The sequence below is a fragment of the Mus pahari genome, chromosome 5 (genome assembly GCF_900095145.1).
Source record: "Mus pahari chromosome 5, PAHARI_EIJ_v1.1, whole genome shotgun sequence".
Lineage (NCBI taxonomy): Eukaryota > Metazoa > Chordata > Mammalia > Rodentia > Muridae > Mus > Mus pahari.
In genome coordinates, this window is record NC_034594.1 from 144,269,748 (window position 1) to 144,292,140 (window position 22,393).

Sequence of the window (22,393 nt, forward strand, 5' to 3'; positions counted from 1 at the left end):
ACAAAACAGAGGAATGACTTCAAAGGGACTTACAGGAGCCAGGTAATGTTTACAGTTAAGATAAAGCAGATCTGCCTAGGGTCAGTTAAAGACAGGTAAGGATTTCACACCCTAGTCACAATTTGTGTACTCCTTTGAGCCTTGTGAAAGCTAGCACCAGGGGGTTCCGCACTAGCAGACCTTCTCATGAATAATACAATACCTCAATCCCCCTATTTTTTAGGTCTTTGTAAATACTTGCATATGAAAGTAGCCTTTTCACTGAATTCCTAGCTCCTGGCTTTAGGAATTTTTTTAGGACTTTGGAACACTGGTGGAAACTTTACCTATGGTAAAAATTCAATCTTTAGAGGCATTAATAATACTGAGAGAGAGCATACACCATACTAACATGAGGATAGGTTTCGTGTATATAGATAATTGGAAATGCCAGGACTCCAGGAGGCTGTCTCCTTGAGACTCTTTTTCCTCAGGACTCATCCAGGTTTTTAGACCTGTTGTGAGTCACTACTAGAGTGGGCATGGCAATTCGTTTCTCCAGGAGACGTGTCTAGTGAGAGTGAGTCTGACCCATCAGATATCAAAGCTGATAACTGCTGCCCATTTAAAATCTCTTCTGAGGTGAGTCTAAGATTTAAAGAGAAATTGTGTTAGGTTTTCATTACTATGACAAAATACCCTTGGGAATAAATTCAGACAAGGTAAGGTTAATAGCTTCAGAGGTTGTAGGGCAATTGGCTTCATTGCTAAGGGACCTTGGGAGTCATAGCATCATGGCAGAGGCAAGCAATGGGCCAGAGCCGCTTACCTCAGGCTGGGAAGGAGGTATTAGAATGAAGGGTCAAGGACAAGACATGCCTTTCAAAGACATGTTCCTAGTAACACTTTCCCAATTAGGACCCTCCTTCCAGTTTCTACCATTTCCCAATAGCCCATTCAATTATAAATCCATCAATGAATCAATCGATTGATGTGACCAAAGCTTTTTAAGTCAATCACTTTCCACAAGTGCTGCCTACTAATGACCAAAGCTTTAACATGAGACCCTCCTGAAGAGCTACAAAAAGAGGAAACAATGCCAGGCTGGAAACAATAAAGACTACTTCTTCACTAGTTTCCTTCTTCCATCCTGTAGGCAACCTAAACTTGTTTTGAATGTACTTTAATTTTCTCTGAACTTGGACTTCATCAGACTTGTAGAAAAAATGATATTAAGAAGATAAGTTGAGACAGCTCTCAAGGAAAGTTCTATTAGACTGAGTGTGACAAATATTTCCTCTTACAGCTCCAGCCTAACCAGTTAATATGGAAATAAAATTAGGGACTTATCCTTGGAGTCTGAGAGACTTAGGTTTAAAGCTTTGATTCAATGAAATAATCATGTACAGAATGACAAACTGCTGTGTTCTCTCTCACTCATTTGTGGAAGGTTGATTTCACAGTCACTAGAGAGCAGTTGGATAAAGAATGCCAGCATACAATTAAATAGAAGGGGTTATCTCTGGGCTCCATAGAACAGTATTGCAAAATAGCTGGAAAAGAACACTACAGAGATTCCCAACCCATAGGAGTGATAAATATTTGAGGAGGCAAATCTTAACTTTCTTGATGCATACTGAACTATCACTAAGTACCCCCACAAATATGTATTGTCATCACATGTCCTTTTAACACCTTAAAATCCCTCTGGTCAGTTACTCAGTGGCTGTGACATCATGATAGAAAATAGTAATATCTCTTTGTCCATATTTGGTAAGGATTTTTGGAGGGAAGTGAAAGAAATCAACTCTTCATTACTTTACAAAAAAAAAAGAAGAAGAAGAAGATATGCTATGAAACTCCATAGAACAATTCAAGGGAGTGTAGAAGAGCTAAGAAGGGCTGAGAAATGAAAGACCAAGGATCAGGGGCCTGTTCAGAGTTCTGAGCCTCAGGAACTTACAGAACCTGCCATTAACAAGACAGAATTCTCAATGCTTGGGCTTTGCGCCCAATCAGAGCTCATAAAAATCAAAATTCACTTATTTACAGTTTTCTTAAATTGTGTAATGTTTGTTTCTATGTAATCTGTCTAAACACTTAATAAACTCACTAACTTTGCTTCATTCTGGTTCACCACAGAATTCTTTCTTGTAGGATCATCAAGGATCCAATTTTACCCAAATAGATGTCCCCAAAGGGACAAGAAAGTCTGTAGGTCACTGGTGGCTACATTGTAGTATGTCTTCCTGCTACACAGATAGAGACAAGAACAAAGAAATCTATGAGGTCATGAATAAGTGGAAACTGTACATCTTTTTTTCTCTTTCAAAATGGATGGACTTAATTAATACTATATTCTCCTTGGTCCAGAATTAAATAAAAATGGTTTCAGAAATAACTCAGGGTTCAAGTTCCATTTTCCTCAGGAAAAGACCAGTTAGCCTGTTCTGCAGTTAAATTTATGTGTTCTAGCCTTTGTCTCATGGTTTTCTACAATTTGTAAGATGGCCATAGGCACGGTGTGTGTTTGGGGTGGGTGACAACTAAACAGCCACCAGTGACCTAAAGAGTTCACTTTCCCCCTTGGAGATGTCTGTTCAAGTAAAGCTGGATCCTTGACTATGCCTGGGAAAAGAATTAATGGTGAACCAGAGTGAAGCAAACAGTAAATTTATGAAGTACTTAGGAAGTCAGAGAAAGACATCACATCATTTGGGCAAACTAAACAAATCCATATTTCTTTATGAGCTTCTGATTCACAGTGGAGACAAAGATGGCAGGTTTATAGATTAAAGCATTCTGTGATGACAGTGTGAAGAGCTTCATGTTTCTCTGTGTAGAGGCTGAGGCCCTCAGGATTCTCTCTGAATCTGAACTCCAGAATTCTTGAGGGACAGTCAGTGTAGCTCACTGGTGCTTGAAGTGGTTTGTGGATGGAGGACAGGTCCTGATAGTCAGGAAACACAGTTAGAAGCCAGCTGGTGCAGAAATGGAAGGAAAAGACATCCAGTGACTGCTCCACCTGGGCATCCTTCCCATATACAGTTACCAAACCCAGACACTATTGTGGATGCCAAGTGCTTGCTGACAGGAACCTGATATAGCTGTCTCCTAAGAGACTCTGCCAGTGCCTGACAAATACAGATGTGGATGCTCACAGCCATCCATTGGGCTGAGCACAGGGTCCCCAATGGAGGAGCTAGAGAAAGGACCTAAGGAGCTGAAGGGGTTTGCAGCCCCCTAGGAGGAACAACAATATGAACCAAACAGTAACCCCAGAACTCCCAGGGACTAAACAACCAACCAAAGAGTACACATGAAGGGACTCATGGTTCCAGCCACATATGTAGCAGAGGATGGCCTTGTGAGACATCAATTCGAGGAGAAGCTCTTGGTCTTGTGAAGGATTGATGCCCCAGTGTAGGGAAATGCCAGGACAGGGACGGGGTAGTGAGTGGGTTAGTGAGCAGGAGGAGAGGGGATAGGATGGGGGGGGGTGCGCTTTTGGACGGGAAATGAGGAAAGGGGATAACATTTGAAATGTAAATAAAGAAAATAAAAAAAATAAAAATAAAAAAAGTAAAAAAGCCAGCTGGTCTCCCCAGCGGCATCTGGCTCACAGATGAGCATCGCCTCGCTTTGTTCCTAATGGCGTATAATGGCCTGGAGCTCCCCCTCCTGGATCTGCTTTAGTATCACCACCAAAGCGCAGCCTCTTGAAGGCAAAATTGCTCCCTGGCTCCATCTGTAGGAGGCTCTTGTCCACAGCCATCTTAAATGGCAAGTATGTCCCCTCCCTGGCTCCCTTTGCAGTTTGTTGGCTAAACCTTTGCGTCATAAATACTGCACAAATGCACACAACCACACTGTCTCATAATAAACTCTTTTAAAATCAGATCCTGTGCCCAAGCCTTCCATAGAAATCGAGAAGAGAGAAGAGTCGACTGATTCCTGTCACCTGAGACTATCGTGTGAGGTAGAGGACCAGCATGTTGACTATACTTGGTATGAGAGCTCGGGACCTTTCCCCAAAAAGAGTCCAGGGTATGTGCTCGAGCTCACCGTCACGCCACAGAACAAGTCTACATTTTACACCTGCCAAGTCAGCAATCCTGTAAGCAGCAAGAACGACACAGTGTACTTCGAACCACCTTGTAAGCTGGGTAAGAACCCAGGGAGCTGAGGTGGGCACACGATGACCGGTTTCTTTCGAAGGAAGAAGTGTCGAGTCTCCAAGGTGTCACTGACATTCGAGAGACTTGGCTTCTTCCGTCTGACTCCACAGTCACCTACCAGCCAGCTTACCCTATCTTTCCCAAGAGCTGAGTCCTGAATAATCATAGAACAGTCTGAGATATCAGAAGACACCAAGGAAGCAATGCCTTCCAGACATAACAGGACTGATGCACACATGAACTCATAGAGACCATGGGTCTTAGTTAGGGGTTTACTGCTATGAAGAGACACCATGACCAAGGCAACTCTTATAAAGGACAACATTTAACTAAGGCTGGCTTACAAGTTCAGAGGTTCAATCCATTTACATCAAGGAAGTGGCGTGGCAGCATCCAAGCAGGCATGGTACAGGAAGAGCTGAGAGTTCTACATCTTGTTCTGAAGGCAAACAGGAGAAGACTGGCTAACTGACAGCTAGGACAAGGGTCTTAAAGCCCACACCCATAGTGACACACCTATCCAACAAGGCCACACCTCCTAATAGTGCCATTCCTTAGGCCAAGCATACGCAAACCACCACACCATGGCAGCATGTACAGGGCCAGCACAGGTCTAAGCCAGATGGGGTCCCAGCACTGACAGGGGAAGTGGACACGAGCCTCCATCCCTAACCCAGAAGCTATTTCCAAGTGTCAATCTCTTTCTTTTTTTTTTTTTTTTTTTTTTTTTGGTTTAAGGATTTATTTATTTATTTATTTATTTGATGTATATGAGTACACCATTGCTCTCTTTAGACATACCAGAAGAGGGCATCAGACCCCATTGCAGATGGTTGTGAGCCACCACGTGGTTGCTAGGAATGGAACTCAGGACCTCTGGAAGAGCATCAGTGTTCTTAACCACTGAGCCACCTCTCCAGCCTAAGTGCAATGGAAAATTTAGTTTTGTCCAGTGAAGCCTTAGTGGGTGTACAAACCATGCTGAAGGACAGGCCCATGCCTAGCAGTAGGTGGCCAACACAAAATGAACTCAGTGGTATTCTGGAAAGTTTTGTTGTTGTTGCCGTTGTGTGTGTGTGTGTGTGTGTGTGTGTGTGTGTGTGTCTCATAATGATTTGTTTGGGCATTTATAAAAAACTCTTTCTGGTCTTCTGTTAATATATTATGGTTTCTGATTTAATGTATCTGTATGTATATGTGTTTCTCATTCTTTTTCTTTGTCTTGTTGTTTGTTTGTTTTATTCTGGTTTGCTTGTTTGCCTGTTTTCTAAAGAAATAGAGAATAAAGATGCAGGGTTGGATGGGTGGGGAAGATCTGGGAGAAGATAAAAGAGGGAACACCATGATCAGAATATATTATATGAAACAACAATGACAACGAAAACACAGGTATAAAAACAAAGAGAAGGGCATGTAGCACTCAAGATACTGTAACCTTCATTTTGGATAGCAGACCATTAAAGCAATGGACACTGCGATGGTTTAAATAGGGATGTCCCCCCCCCCCCCAGGCTCATGTATTTGAATGCATGGTTAGGGATTAAGAAGAACAGCCGTGTTGGAGGAAGTGTGTCACTGGGGGTGGGAGGAGCTTTGGGGTTTCAAATGCTCAAGCCAGGTCCAGTCTCCCTCTCTTCCTGTTGCCTGGCAGTCCAGATATACACTCCTTCCACAACACCATTTCTGCCTGCATGCTGACATGCTTTCTGCTATGCGGATAATGGACTAAACCTCAGAAACTGTAAGCAAGCCCCAAGTAAATGCTTTTCTTTATAAGAGTTGCTGTGAACGTGATGTCTCTTCACAGCAATAGGACACTAAGATAGACCCCAAGAAATTGGAATTTCTCCAGGAATCTGATATTGGTAGACTAAAAGGTTATAAAGGCTGGCACCCATCAGAGAAAGGACTTGTTTCCAGAGACGAGATTTCAGTTATCACAACTTGCCAGAACACCTTGCAGGAGAGATTAAAACCATGTGGAGCCATACTTTGATTAAGACTGCTTACTTATGTGTACCTCTTGCCTTCTATGTAAACCTAAACTACATATTAGGACCCGAGTGTGGATTATAGTGGGGTGTTCCTAGACCTCGTTTCCCTCTTCCCAATGTAGTTTTCTTTAACAAATCCCCCAAAGCCTTCACCATTACTTGATCTCTTTGGCTTATTAAAAATGAGTGACTGAGCCGGGTTCTTAGAGCTACTGGGGCCCCGATTCTGACTATGGCAATGCCGATAATATCTTATCTCCAGAGAACCTAGGTCCTGGAGACGTTGCTCTTTGTGTTTCTCAGGGCTTACTCTCCTGGGCAAGACTCGTCTTTGTCTTGTTTCTGCACACGGACTGTGGACCTCTATTTTCTTGTTCCCTTTTCAGCCAACGGGTCACAACTTTTCATCTTTCCCCAGCATGCTCTCTCACTACAGATCCAATGTGAAAGACATTTGGGTTCTGAGACCACAATTAGGCTGGCCAACTTCCTGTCAATACAACATTCCAAGACCTGGAATCCCACCCTCCCTTTAAAAGTGGGAATGGCTGCAGAGAAAACAAAACCACCCCTCTCTGCTATTTGAGGAAGGCTAAACCAATCTTGACATTCTTTTGCCACCAGAAATTTCCTAGAAAGCACACCAATTCTCCTTCTCCTTTTTATCACTACCTATGATCTCGGATCTCTGCTCTCCTTCTTTCCCCTTCATTGTTATCCACTTTCCTTTCTTTCCAGTCACCTTTCCCCCACTTCCGAGTGATAGAGAAGCAAGGAGGAGTGATCCCTCTGTCCCTAAAGTTAGAAAATTTTAAGGTCATCTATCTACACCTGACATGGCCGTATCTCATTGTTCTCCAGTGTATGGGATTGGGCCTTTCCTTGTCCTATGGATAAGCTGGGGTAAGTATCCATCACCAGAGTCAGCCACGCCAATGAGATTTAAAGAATTTCTAAACTCTTAACACCTGAAGAGGTTGAGCTTTTACAAGGAAGAGGATTTCCCCAGGTAACTGGGATTAGGTTCAGGGAGGAGTGTATCCCCATGCTAGGCCCTTCTCCTTCTCAACACAGCCATCAAAGTCTAAGTGTTTGGGATTTTCTTTCTTTCAGCCAGATCTTCTGGAGTACATTGGATTGCAACTTGGCTAGTGGTCACGACACTCATCATTCACAGGATCCTGCTAACCTGAAAAGAACTCTTCTCACTCAAGAAGACAACTTCAAAGCACAGAGTCTTGCCTTCATCCCTAGCAGTATTCATAACCAGCAAAGCAGCTCTGGCTCTATGGGACAAAGGAGAGTGTGTTACTGACATCTTTGAGGGTTTGCATGCATGCTCTATGGGACAAGCACAGGACCTTGTACAGTGCTCCACCACTGACCTGTGTGCCCAGCCCTTTACAAAGATTTTAAATCAACCTTTTAAAAACTGGATAATATCTAATTTTATATACCCTAGTTGTTTCCCAACATATATTAAAGATAAATGCATTCTTTTTACCAAAATGTGTGACTACATTATTCTAATGTTGTTTTCATATCTCTTTTAAAAATAAATTCTTTTCACATACTATGATGGTTTGTATATGCTTGGCCCAGAGAGGGACACTATTAGGAGGTATAGGCTTGTTGGAGTAAGTGAGTCACTGTGGGTGTGGGCTTAAGGCCTTCATCCTAGCTGCCTGGAAGACAGTATTCTACTAGCAGGCTTCAGATGAAGATGCAGAACTCTCAACTCCTTCTGCACCATGCCTGCCTAGATGNTGCCATGCTCCCACCTTGATGATAATGGACTAAACCTCTGAACCTGTAAGGCAGCCCCAGTTAAAGGTTGTCCTTTATAAGATTTGCTTTGGTCGTGGTATCTGTTCACAACAGTAAAACCCTAACTAAGACACACACAATATGTCTTAATTACAGTTTCCCTTTGCTCTGCTCCTCCCAGTTTGTCACCACTTCCCCTACCATCCAGGTCATCTTTTTTTCTGTCTATCATTAAAAAAACAACAACAACAACAACAACAACAACAGGCTTTTAAGAGGTAACAACAAAACATAACAAAATAAAATATAATAAGGTGAAAACAAAAGCATAACACCAAAGTTGGATAAGGCAAACCAAAAGAAGAAAAAGAACCCAAAAAAAAGATACAAGAGTTAAGAGACCCACTCACTCACACATCCAGTGGTCTTATTAATATGCTAAACTAAAGCTATAACATATGCAGAGGACCTGGTACAGACCTACATAGACCTTGTGTTTGCTGCTTCATTCTCTGTAGGTTCATATGACTTTTGCTCAGTTGATTAAGAGAGACTTGTTCTCCTACGACATCCATCCCCTTTGGCTCTTACACTCTTCCCACCCCACTTTCACAGGGTACGATGAGCCCCAAGGGGAGGAATTTGATGAAGACATCCCACTTAAGATCTGTATGTTCCAAGGTCTCTCCCTCCTCTGTGTGTGTGTGTGTGTGTGTGTGTGTGTGTGTGTGTGTGTGTGTAAAATATGTGGCTGTGGGTCTCTGTATCCTTATCTGCTACAAGAGGAAGCTTCTCTGATGGCTGAATAAGGTATTGATCTATAAATGTAGCAGAATATCACTAGAAGTCATTTTACTACTTTTTATTTTTTTAGATCAGAAGTATTTGGTTTCACCATACGTCTCCAGGCTCTCTAGGATCTGGTTCCTTGGTCACCCAGCAAGTGTTGGGTATGGGTCCCATCTCATGGAGTGGGTCTTAAGTCAAATCAGACATTGGTTGGTTACTCCCACAGGCTTTGTGTCACCATTCCCCTAGCATATTTTGCAGGTGGGACAGATTGTAGAACAAAGGTTTTGTGTTTCTCTTTTGGTAGCCTATGGATTACCTTCCTGTACTCTAGAACAGTGGTTCTTCAACTGTGGGTCATGATCTAGTTAGGAGTTGATTAACCATTTGACAGGGGTCACTTAAGACCATCAGGAAACATATATTTACATTACTATTCATAACAGTAGCAAAATTATAGTTATAAAGTAGCAAAAAAATAATTTTATAGTTGGGGGTCACTACAACATAAGGAACTGTATTAAAGGATCACAACTTTAGGAAGGTTGAGAATCAATGCTTTAGAATGCAGGGATGAAGGTTCTAGACCTGTTCAACATCTCCATGCTCAATGTAATATATATGTATTACCTTAGCAATGGGGCATTGCTGTCAGTTTGTGGGAACAACCTATTTTCTTGGCAACTGCCTGGGTTGTTAGGGGATTTTCATGGGACCTCTTTGGCCAACAACTCTATTGGATGTAACCCAGTCCAGGTACCAGAAGCTTTGTTTGGTGATAAGAGATGGCCAGTTGGGACTCTGTCTCCCTCGTTATTTGGAGACCTCATTAGGATTGCCTTCATTTATTTTAGGAGGTTTCCATTGCACTAGGTTTCTATACCACTATTCACAAGCCCTCAACTCCAGCAGATCCTCCCATCAGCCTGATCCTCTTGTTTCCATTCCTATGTCCTCAGCCCCCAGTCTACCCCAAAATGTATACTATTTCCCTTTCCCAGGGGTATGGGGACACCCCATTCCCTTCTTCTATACCTAATCTCTCAAAGTCTTCAGATTGTAGGTTGGTTAACATTTTTTTAATGACTAAAATTCACATATAAGCAAATACATACTGTAAGCATCACAGCTTACAGTGGGTTGAGGGGAAGAAGGGGAGATGGCGTTGAGAGAAAGAGTGCAGGTAGAATCAGCTAGAGTTGAGGGGCATTTGAGAATATATCTGTAAAGTATCCTGGAAGTCAGGAGCTAAGATATGCCATGAAGTCACATTGTATTATAAACCTCACACAGATTTATTGGAGAGAGGAGACCTAGGAGGATGGCTGATTCTGCTTGGGTGGGAAACAGCAGAGAACATGACAGAACACAGGGTTTATATGGGGTTTCTTGCAGGGTGGAGCTTTCCACGGTGGCCTGGGATTGGAGGGATTATGTATGCTAATGGGGCAAGCTGAGGGACTGGTGGATTTTTTTTCCTGAAGTTCATGACATGGCCTCACTCCCATCTCAGGGCTGAGAATGGCAGTTTTAGCTATTGGGGAAGTCTGGGGGAACTGGGCCTGGCAGCTGGACCTCCTCAGGCAGGAACCTGGCCACTTGCCTGCCTTGAGGGTTTACAAAGCTCCAAAGCATTCAAAGTTTACAAAGGGAATGTCAGTCACATATACCACATTTATTTTCCTGGGTTTGGGGTTGGGTTACCTCACTTAGGATGTTTTTTGTTTTTGTTTTTTGTTTTCTATTCCATCCATTTATCTGCAAATTTCATGATGCCATTTTTTTTTACTCAATTGTGTAAATGTATCATATTTTCTTTAACCATTTTTAAGTTGAGGAGCATCTAAGTCGCTTCCAGTTTCTGGCTGTTATGAATAGAGCAGCAACAAACACAGTTGAGCAAGTGTCCTTGTGGTAGGAAGTAGTGAACTCTGTGAATATGCCTAAGAATGGTATAGCTGGATCTTGAGGTGGATCAAATCGTTATGAGGAATCACCATATTGATTTCCATAGTGGCTGTACAAATTTGAACTCAGCAGCAGTGGAGGAGTGTCCCCCTTATTCCATACTCTCACCAGCATGAGCAGACTTGTGGTCATTCTGACAGGTATAAAATGAAATCTCAAAGTACTTTTGATTGCCTTTGCCTGATGGCTAAGGAGGTTGAACATTTCGTCAAGTATGTCTTAGACATTTGAGTTTCCTATACTGGAAATTCTCCATTTTTGCTCCAATTTGTACCCCATTTTTTAGTGTAATTTACCTTGTGTGCCTGGCCCTTTAAAGGATCCCCAGTTGCTAGTCATCTGGTCCTTTAAGAATTCTTAGCTGTCAGAACTGCTTGACCCTATGGCTTTCAGTGTTGGTTGCCTGTTGGATTTGTGGGAACAGGATCAGATCTAAAAACAAACAAAGCAAAAAACAGCATAGGCTGGGGTAGATGGTGGGGCTGGCAGAGTGAGGAGAGAAGGCAGTTGGTGGATATTGTTAGGCGACAGTTGAACCAGGAGAAGCTGAGCTGAGCAGATAGGCTAGAAGAGCTTATAGTTTGGAGCTGCTGGTATTGGAAAAACTGGGAGAAGGGAGGGCTTAAGTACACTGTTGGGGAGCTGAAGGAGGAACGGTTGGGCTGGACTTGAAACTGGGAAGAAGGCTGGCAGGAAGTTAAAAGAACTGGTTACTGCTCTAAAATAACTACCCATTTTACACACTTTAAAACTGGATTATTTGTTTTTTTTTGATACATAGTTTCTTGAGTTCTTTATATATTTTAAATATTGGTCCTCTATCGGATGTGGAGTTGGTGAAATTTTTTTCCATTTTGCAGGCTGCTGCTTTGTCCAAATGATAGTGTCCTTTGCAGTACAGAAAAATGTCAGTTTCCCGAGGTCCTATTGGCTAATTGTTGATCTTAGAGCCTGTTGATCTTAGAGCCTAATCATGTTCTGTTTGGAAAGTCTTTTCCTGTGTCAATGAGATCAAGGCTATTCCTCATTCCCCACTTTCTCTTCTATTAGGTTCAGTGTGGGTCTTCAGTTTGATGCCATTGAACTACATGTCTGTTTTTGTGCCAATACCATGCTGTTTTTAGCTTCATTGTACAACATGAAATACAGTGATTTTATTATATTTTTAGTGTATTTCCATATGAAGCAGAAAATTGTTGTTTGAAGGTCTCTAAAGAACTGTGTTGGAATATGAACTAACCAGTACCCCCTGAGCTTGAGTCTCTAGCTGCATATGTAGCAGAAGATGGCCTAATCGGCCATCATTGGGAAGAGAGGCCCCTTGGTCTTGTAAACTTTATATGACCCAGCACAGGGGAAGGCCAGGGCCAAGTAATGGGAGTGGGTGGGTAGGGGAGCAGGGGCGGGGGTAGGGTATAGGGAACTTTCGGGATAGCATTTGAAATGTAAATAAAGAAAATAATAATAAATAAAAATAAATAAAAATTTAAAAAAAAGAACTGTGTTGGAATTCCACTGAAGATTGTGTTGAACCCATAGACTGTTTTTAGTAGGATAGTCACTTTTGCAATATTAAATCTACAGATCCATGAGCATGGGAGAGCTTTCCATCTTCTGATATATTCTTTGATTTATTTATTTATTTATTTATTTATTTATTTATTTATTGTCATGTAAGTCTTTAAGTTGCTTGGTTAGAGTTAACACAATATTCCTTATATTATTTAATACTATTATGAAAGGTGGTGTTTCTCTGATCTTGGCCCATTTGTCATTTGTATATAAGAAGACTACAGATTTTCGTGAGTTAATTTTGTATCTAGCTACTTTGCTGAAAGTACTTATTGGCTGTAAGAGTCCTCTGGTAGAATTTTTATGGTCATTTATGTATACTATTTTATCATCTGCAAATAAAGATACTTTGACTTCTCTGTTTCCAATTTGTATCCACTTGATCTCCTTCAGCTGTCTAATGCTGTAGCCAAGACTTCAAGTACTATATTGAATAGGTATGGAGAGTGTGGACAACCTTGCCTTATTTCTGATTTTAGTGGAATTGCATTGAGTTTCTTTCTATATAAGTTGATGTTGGCTATAAGTTTGTTGCAAATTGCCTTTATGAACAGGGCAGTTCTGATGCTAAGGTCTTGTTCACCAATTGGTTTTTGATTTGTCTATAAAGAAAGCCAGGGCCCAATTGCTGGGTGGAAGATACAGGTGGGACTTTGGGGTCCCAGGAGGAAAAGGCAGGGAAAAGAAGGGACTTTCTGCAGTGCTTTGGAGGGAGAAGAACACAAACCATATGAAGTGTTGAGGGACGGGGGGGGGGGGGACTGGGGTCTGTGACCACAACTACAGGCAGGTGACCAAGGATGATTGATAGGGGCTAGGTGGGACTAACCACTGAAGTTTAGGGCAGGTGGAGAGATGGAGACAATAAATTGGTAAGGGCATACTTTTCCAGGTGGGAGATAGTAATGCCCTGCAATTTTGCAAGAAGGCAAATTGTAAAGGAATAAACTCTGTGTGTGTGTGTGTGTGTGTGTGTGTGTGTGTGTGTGTGTGTGTGTATCTTATCTGTGGATTCAAGGGAAGCTGGGAGGGCTTCTGGTAGCTCAGTCACCACCCCCCAGAACTAAAGGTGGGTAGAGCAAAAGGAAGACAGGTGGGGGCTATCCCAGAGCTAAGGCGGTAGCATATAACTATATGCAACACCTTTACTATGTTTAGGTATGTTTCTTGTTTCCCTAATTTCTCCGGGACCTTTAACATGAAGTAGTATTGAATTTTGTCAATTCTGCATCTAATGAGATGATCATGTGGTTGTTTTTCTTTCAGTTTGTTTATATAGGAGATTATATTTATTGTTTTTTATAGATTGAAACATCCTTGCATCTCTAGGATGATATCTACTTGATCATGGTTGATGATCTTTTGTATGTGTACTTGGAATCAATTACTGAGTATTTCTGCAAGGGAAATTGGATTGTAATTCCCTTTCTTTGTTGAGTCTTTATGTGGTTTGAGTATCAGGATAACTGTGGCCTCATAAAATTAACTGGGCAATATTCCTTCTGTTTCTATTTTATGAAATAATTTGAGGATATTGCCATAAATTCTTCTTTGACAGTCTGGTAGAATTGTATGGTAAATCATCTGGCCTTGAGCTCTTTTTGGTTGGAAGCTAAATGACTGTTACTTCACTGGGGAGTTATAGTCCTGTTTAAAGTGATTGTCTGGCCTTGATTTAACTCTGGCAATTGGTACCTTTTGAGAAAAGTATCCATTTCTGAGATTAGATATTTAAAATACATTTAAATTAATTAAAGTATGGGGTACAGATCTAAACAGTGAATTATCAATTATCAATAGAGGAAACTCAAATGGTGGCGAAGCATGTGGAGCTGTCAGGGAAATGCAAATCAAAAATTTCTTGAGATCCCATCTTATACCTTCACAAATGGCTAAGATCAATAATATAAATGGAAGTACAAGATGACAAGGATGTGGAATTGGAGAGCACTCATCCATTTCTAGTGGGAGTCCAATCTTGTACAGCCACTATGGAAATCAATATGGCAGTTTCTCAGAATGTTGGGAATTGATCTACCTCAAGATCAAGCTGTACCAATCTTGGGTATATACCCAAGGGAAGCTCTATCCTACCGCAGAGATGCATGCTCAACCATGCTCACTTCTTCTCTGTTTCTTATGGCCAGAGACTGGACATAAGCAGCCTAGATGCTCCTCAGCAGAAGAATGGATAGGGAAAGTGTACATTTGCACAGTCGAGTGTAAGGCAGGTGTTCAAGAGAATGATATCATGAAGTTTGCAGGCAAATGGGTGGAACTGGAGAAGGATACTTAGGGAGGTAAGTCAGACTCAGAAAGATAAATGTGGCAGGTGTGTATTTTTTTTGTATGTGGATATTGGCCATTGTATAGGTGTTAGCCAAGCTGTAGTCTGTAGACCCAGAGGGACTGGGTGTTGAGGAGGGGGTCTAGTGGAGGTCATATGGATCTCTTTGGGATGGGGAAATGTAATGGATTTTGTGGGTGGACTGGGGGCAGTGGAGACAGAAATGGAAGGGGTGTCTTGTGGGAAAGGGGACAGGATATAGAGTTGAGAGAGGGAAGCTGAGAGTTGAGGAGGGTTAGCTGGAATTAATGGGTATTTGAGCGATGATGTGGAAGCCTGGTGGGGGTCTTTTCTGGTGGGAAATGCAAAATATCAACTGGCTAACTCTTCTCACCAAACAGGATTTTCAGTAGTGGGCCTGGGTTAATTTCAACTGAGTGGTTGGTGTTTGCTATGGGACAGAACTGCTGCCAAAGAAGATTGAGCTCACCCCCAAAAAACTATTGCTGACGAGGTCAACTTCCACCCTATCCTAATAATTTTTCTCTTCCACTACCTCTGAGTGGTCGGATAGAGCCCTTATAAAGGGTTGAGCCCTCATTAAAAGTAAGTTGCAAAAAAATTATGCTTACAACTTAGTGTCAGGAGTATTTTCTTTTACTGATATATCCATTTTGTCATATCTTCAATATCTGAGATTCTCTTTTCCAACTCTTGTAATCTGTTGGTTAAGCCTACCTCTGTAGTTCCTGTTCAAATTGCTAAATTATTCATTTCCAGAATGACCTCAGTTTGAGTTTTCTTGATTGATTCTATTTCCGTTTCTGGGTCTTGAATAGTTTTATCCATTTCCTTCCACTGTGTGTGTCTTCCTTGGTTTCTTTAAGGAATTTACTCAGAATCTCTACCATCTTTTCCTTGTGCCTCAGCTTTGTTGAAATATTCAGGGCCTGTGTGATAAGGTTGTTGGAATCCAGTGGAGATACACTGTCCTGGATGTTATTTATTGTATTTTATGCAGGTACCTGGATACCTGGGATTGAGATGATTATAGATTTAGGTGCTAATTTCCATTTTTTGTTTTGGTTGGGTTGGGTTGGGTTTTTTTTGGGGGGGGTGACTCATACCTTGGTTTCTGTTTCCTTTGTGGATTTTAGGAAAATATAATGGCTGTGTGTTGTCTGATAGAATGTTTTCTGTGGACCTAAAGCTCCCCCACAAGGACTATTTATTCATTTATTTGCCTACTGACTCAATCCTGAGACTGATCACCAAGATCCAACTACCAAAACACCAAGGTCCAGCAATCAAAATTCATTATTTGGCTACACTGGCTAACCTGTCCAATCAGGACTTAGCAACTCATCCCAGCACAGATTTCCCCCTTTTATCTTCAAAAACCACTCCTGAAAAAACACCTGCTGATGTCTTTGCTGGTCCAGAGTTGGTCCCCACCCTCATTCCTCCTCCAGGGTAATAACTCTCCTTTGTACTGACAATTTGTCTGGGTGTGTTCTGTGCTGATTCTGGGATCTTTGCTTCCCTTCTCCACACACTTGATTATCAAAGTCTATGCTACTTGTTCACCAAAACTATGTTATTTTTTTTCCTTTAGTCATCAGAAAAATGTCTTTTTTTTTTCTTTGCATCTGCTATACCTGTGTGATTGCTTCTAATCAACAGAAAGTGTGACATTGATGTGGCAGTCTGGCAAACAGGATGACATAATGCAAGGAACAGGTTGGTTGGAGAACACCTACCTCATCTACACTGCGAATACAAGCAAGAAAATTTGGACTTTGTTTGGTACCAAAAGTTGGCCTATACTGCTCAAGATATCTGCTCTCTCCCCCTCAGCCCAGTCCACAGTTCCTTCCCAACCTCAGATCTCAGCAGACTGCATTCTTCAATTGGATTATCCCAGCCTCCTTAAGGCAGCAGATGGACTCCTTCAATTGGGCTATCTCAGCCTCCTGTCTAGATGTAGCACTCTTTTCTCACCCCCAGTTTTCCTGGTGGGAGAAGGGGAATGGAATGAAAAGGCCCACTTTGGGAAAAATGATAATGAGAAAAGATATGCCTTTTTATATCACAAATGAGCATTGCCTCAGATGCTGACGCAGGCATATACCTCTCCAAGAACTACATCTCTACCCATTCTAATATCTTGGAAATCTGAGGCAGATTTGTACCTTAGATGGCCCTGGTCACAAGTATCAGCCCTAGCCTGCCCTCTCCTGGTCTCATCGCATACAGGATTTCTGATCCTCAATACGGAATAAGAATGTGAGCCCCTTGTTTACAATGCAGGGAAAAGGTACCATTTAAATCCTTTCATTCTGCAGTTTATACTTGAGATATTTTTACATTCCCTACTTAATATAGTTATCAATAGAACATTACATTTTAAATCAGTATCATAAATTTTTCTGTGTATATCATAATGCTGGTTTAAATGTAAACAGAAGAACATTTAGTTTATTCATGAAATCATTTAAATTACCCGATTTATATTTTCAAGTTTATATATACATTTGTGTTTTACAATAAAATTGTAAATGTTAACCAAAACCAAAACGAAACATCCCTTAAATCCCTAACTCCCAAAACCCACTACACTTTATACTTAATAATCAATAAAGGCACGTGGTTTCTGGAATGGGGTTGATTTAACCTCACTTGAGCATAAATGTACTTACTCCTTTATACTGTGAGCCCGCTAGAATGCTGTGTACAGGGATAGATACTGTATAATGTGAATGAGACAACACCTTTCATGTATTCCTTCCTCTAAAATACATGCTCTACTATCCTAATGAATTTGTGTCAACACAGACACACAGACACACAGACACACACACACACACACACACACAAACATGTAAGTTGAAATGATTGGGAATTTACAGACAACGGAGCATTAACTCAAGTGCAGTATTCCTCTGAACATGAGGTTATATCTGGCATGCTCATTATAGGCTTTCATGCATAGCAACAATGCAGGATGTACCTCATGGACACAGGTGTATTGCCCTCATTAGCAACTGTCAAACTGGCATGTATGTGTGGGGCAGTCCCAGTGGGGGGGTTTCTTCTTTCTTGTAGGTTCTTCTTGAGGCAGTGGAGGGGGAAGAATGTAGATGGAGGGTAAGACTTTGTCTTACAAGAAATTTAGGGTTGCTGTATAATAAAAAGTCTATTTATCTAAGTCTAAGTTACTATGCTATTGTAGCTGACCTGCCTTCTGTGATCCTCTGAGGCCAGAGATTGCAGTCTCAGGCACTTAGCACCCCATCCTAAAACAGCAGGAGATTAATAAAGGATTCATTGCTAGAGCCTTTCCCCTATTGTCCAGAGGCCTCTTGCTTGTCAGGCTAGGGGGAAGTTTGGGGCAATAAACTTTTATTGAACCAGGAGAAGAGACTAACACTTGCAGAAGGAAAAACTTTTACATAAGCAAATATGCATAATCTCACATAAATTCATATTCAGCTTCATTCATGCTCAATTATTCATTTATACATTTCCATTCAAACCTAGTTGGGCCCAGCTTGCATGCATTCTCACAATTACATACTTACACACACATCCATACTTACATAAACATATGGAGCAAAAGACCAAGCACGGGTGCAGAAAGCACTCACACATTCTGGGTGAAAAATGAGCTCCAGTCTTTATTACATAGAGAAAAAAGGCTTCTACCCTTTTAATGCTAAATGAATTAAACCCATGTTTGTAAGAAAAAAAAGCTTTGTTTCTTTTTATAAGACTAAGCCTGCCTGTCCTTACCATGGGATCTGTTCTGTCCATGGTAAGGAAAAGCCTGCCTGCTCCTTCTCTCTGCAGCGTCTTCTTTTTCCCTCTTTCCCTCTGCATTCTGCACATTGCTCTCTTAGTATTTTATGCTACCTATAGTTTCTAAGTTACTCCATTCTGCATTCTCCTTCTGATCTAAAAAGCGTTCTGTCTAAAAACTTCTCCTCAGCTCAGTTCCTCTCTCAGCTCAGTTCTTCTCACCTCTGTTCCTCTCACCGAGTCCCTCAGTTCTTTGTCCTCAGCCCTTAAACATCTTCCAGAATACATGATCACATGTTAAAAAGTTCATCAAGAGTTCACACACAAAATCAAATCATAAATTGAAGTAGAAGTTTACAACAGAGAATGTTTACATGCATATCCATTAGGAGTAATTATCTAGCTAAACATCCATCACCTGTCGAAGCTCCATAGGTTCACTGAAGGTTTAAAACCATAACTAAGTTATTAGTGAAGTTTTGTATAGATAAACACAGTTGATATTTTATCTTCTGTCCTAGCACCTATAACAAATCGTTAGTCCCCTTTTTATGATCTTTGGTTAATTGTTTTACAACCTCTTTGAATGTGCTCTGTGTAGGAGAAAGTCTGGTTACCATCTAAGAGCAATTAACTGGTGACACTTGGGAGACTGGCAGAGTTGTGACTATCAGAAAAAGGCCTAATAGCAGTCCCCATTACAAATGAGCTTAATAATCACTGATATAATTTTAGGAATTATTATAGGATCATTATGAAGAGTTAAGTCATCTATTTATTTATATAGTAGCATCACCATAAGACAGTACATCTTCATGAACCTGCAGAGATCTGCTCCAAAGGGGTATGCTATTACTTAGTGATTATTATAGATGTTTAATAATAACAGGAAAAGCATATTAATAGCAGGAATCTTTCCTAAAATGAATCCCTTACAGCCTTGTTCACTAAGGACACACCTGTCGCAGATTATATAATAATCCGAAGCAGGCCATTTCAGGAAGATCACCTGCTAGTTATTAGCTTGTCCCATTATGGCTCCTGACATGACACAACCAAGAATCTCACCTGAAAGGGAATCTCAGTTGAGAAATTGTCTTTATCAGGCTGGCCTGTGGTCTTGCTTGTGAGAGATTGTTTTTCTTGACAATTGATTTGGGTGGGCCCAGCCCACTGTGACAGAACAATCCCTAAGGCAGGTGTTTCTTGGTGTATAAGGAGCAAGATGAGCATGAACTGGTGTGAGCCAGTGAGCTAGCCAGCAAGTGGTGGGCAGCTAGACGGCCCCATGGTTTCTGTCTCCAGTTTCCTGCCTTGAGTTTCCACCCTGTTCTCAATGATGGCCTGAGACCTGTAAGATGAAACAAACCCTTTCCTTCCCTAGGTTGCTTTGGGTCAGAGTGAGATGAAACTACAGTAGACATCTACTTCCTGTGTTAAGACAACTCCCTTCTTTAGAAGTTTCAGGGCAAAGACCAAGCCTCGGTCTCATGCATTCCCAGCCTCTTGTGTCTGTATGATCAGAACCTACCAGGAGGGGATGGCTTGGGAAGTGCACCAGTAAGGTCTAGAAGTGAGGCTCAAGGGGCCTTTCTCTCACTCTGCATCCCATGCCTACCCTAGATGCAGTGCCCACCAAGTCAGCCTGGCCCATCCATAATCAACGTCACTCCCATCTTTAACAACCACAGGAAGTTGAAGCTCTCCATTTCTACCAGTCCTAACTGTGGAGACAGAGCAGCAAACCATGAGGGAGGCTTTCTATCTGGAGTCCACGGGAAATGAAAATATCCATAAATTTCCTACAAGGAGGGTTGATTATTCATTAGGAGATCTGATAAATGCAATCTTGCATTTGTGTTCTGTGTGGATTCCTCAGAAAGAGAAAGTTGTATTTTAGATCTAATTCAAGGATTAGTAGATACATTAGATAAGTGTTTGAAAATGTCTATGAACTGGATTGAGTGTTCTATGTAGGCAAGGTTCACAGTATTCTTGCAGAAATAGCGATGGGAGAGTGGCACTGAAGACCAAAATAAATGAGATGGTCATACAAGCTAATGGACAAAATAAACTGGAGCCATCTCAGGCTGGCTTAGCAGAGACTCCAGCCATGCTGTATTGCTGTGAAGAATATGAATCTTCCTGAAATGCCAAGAAATACTAACACTGATATCACCATATGAAAGTGCAGAACCTGCCCTCTTTTAAATAAAATACCTACAAGGCCAGTCCCAGGAAAAGTCCTGGATGAGAGCCATCTCAGTTTACCATGTAGTTATTTACCCAAAATAAAGGAGAGTCTTAACTTTGCTCTTGGATTTAAGTCAAGATTTATACTTGGATTTATACTTCATAGAAGCTGTATAGAATCAATATAGAAGCTCAATGTTTTTCTTGCTCAGTGTTTTTTTTTTTTTTTAAAGAAAATCAGTGTTTTGTTGTTGTTGTTGTTGTTGTTTTCTAAATTGCATCCCTGGAGCCACATACAGTCATGCCTCTATGTATGACTAGTATACTATTTTGAAAAGTGAGGTATTTCTTTAAATATGTACAACCCAAGGTATTGACGTTTTGTATGGACCACAAGTACATTTAAATGTTTTTCTAATCTTTTTATGTGTATGAATTATTTTGCCTGCATGTATATATGTATGTGCAACATGTGCCTGCTGGTACCCTCAGAGGCCAGAAGAGGTTGTCAGAACTTCTAGAACTGAAGTTATAGATTACATGTGGTTGTGACCCATATGTAACTAGACCCCAAGTGTAGTTTTCTTCAATTCTTTATGTTGTTTGTCACAATTGTTATTAGAAGAACCAAGAATAGAATGAAAACATTATGACCCTTTTCTTAATTTAAGTAAACTCTAAGGTAATGGGAAAAACCAAACAAAATACTTAATAGATGAGGCTGGAGGGATAGCTCAGTGGTGGAGAACTTACACAACAGATACAAAGCCCTGGGTGTTATTCTCAATACTATAAAACAAAACTGGAGCCCCTCAACAGATTTAACCTGCAACTTTCAATGAATTCAAGTAGCTGGCCTATATGCAAAGAGGATACAACAGTACTTGTCCCAGATATTTACCAAGAACCTTCACAGAACTGAAGTCCCTCACCTAGCTTAGATAAGCTCTGTAGTACTGCCCTCTGTTGGCTCCCTTGTGGCAAACTTATATAAATTCAAAGCCTTGGGGCTGGACCCAGGCTTCTCAAACTGTCATTCACCAACAGATCACTTGCTGATCTTGCTTAAAATGCAGACACTGGATCCGTAGGGTGTCTCTGCAAACACCAGGGCTGGCAGAGTATCAATCTATGCCAGGTCAGAGCACAGACCAGTTCTGGTCTGGTTTAAACTCCTAGAACCAGACACTGGGTGGTTTATTTTTAGGCATATTTAAGCACAGTACAACTTGGGAAAAAGTTTCCTGGTGAAACACAATCCCATGTGCACAGGAAGGCATAATTACATGAAAACTCTTTACAAAGTACATGTCAGTACTTCCATGAAGATGGGTTCTCTAGATAGACTACATGTGTTGCCTTACAGGTCTGGGGGAACATTTGTTGTCTTTTTAGTTCTGCAGATAGCACAGAGGTCACCTAGGCTATTAACTCTCTCCAGTCCTGTTAGTAAGAATTCAAGGGAGCCTCTGGCCATGCAGATAGGCTACTAACCACCTCTAGCCCTCTTAGCAAGCATCTAGGAGAACCATTGAACAGTTTTCCTAAAGAGTGCAAATGGTTAAATAGGACAAGAACCTACAGAAAGGGATACACTGGCATGTAGAAAGAGTTCAGAGTATAGAGTTGCACTGAGGGCTTAGAGCAGACAGAAGAGAAAGCAGAGACACATTCAGGCACTAAGGATATTGTTGGGTGTTAAAACGCACCATTGTCTTTCACCAATACAGGCTCATGAGCCTAAGTCAAGAGACAGTGTCCTTAGATTTCTCCAGAGACAGAGAACAGAGATCTCTTGGAGGGAGAGGGTCATCACCCAGAGAGAAAGAGAGGGGGGCAGGGAGAGGGAGAGGGAGAGGGAGAGGGAG

General features: G+C 41.3%; 1 protein-coding gene and 1 pseudogene across 1 annotated transcript in view; both read left to right on the forward strand.

The window, feature by feature from the left end:
• Positions 1-7,618, forward strand: part of Cd48 (CD48 molecule) — a 19,866-nt gene extending 12,248 nt beyond the window's left edge. The window contains exons 3-4 of the mRNA XM_021198589.2: positions 3,879-4,145; positions 7,265-7,618. Of these exons, the coding sequence (XP_021054248.1) occupies positions 3,879-4,145; positions 7,265-7,344 (347 nt within the window). The 3' untranslated portion in view covers positions 7,345-7,618. The remainder of the gene's footprint in view (positions 1-3,878; positions 4,146-7,264) is intronic.
• A 9,920-nt stretch (positions 7,619-17,538) lies between these two features.
• Positions 17,539-20,547, forward strand: LOC110322055 (annotated as a pseudogene).
• The last annotated feature ends 1,846 nt before the right edge of the window (positions 20,548-22,393 follow it).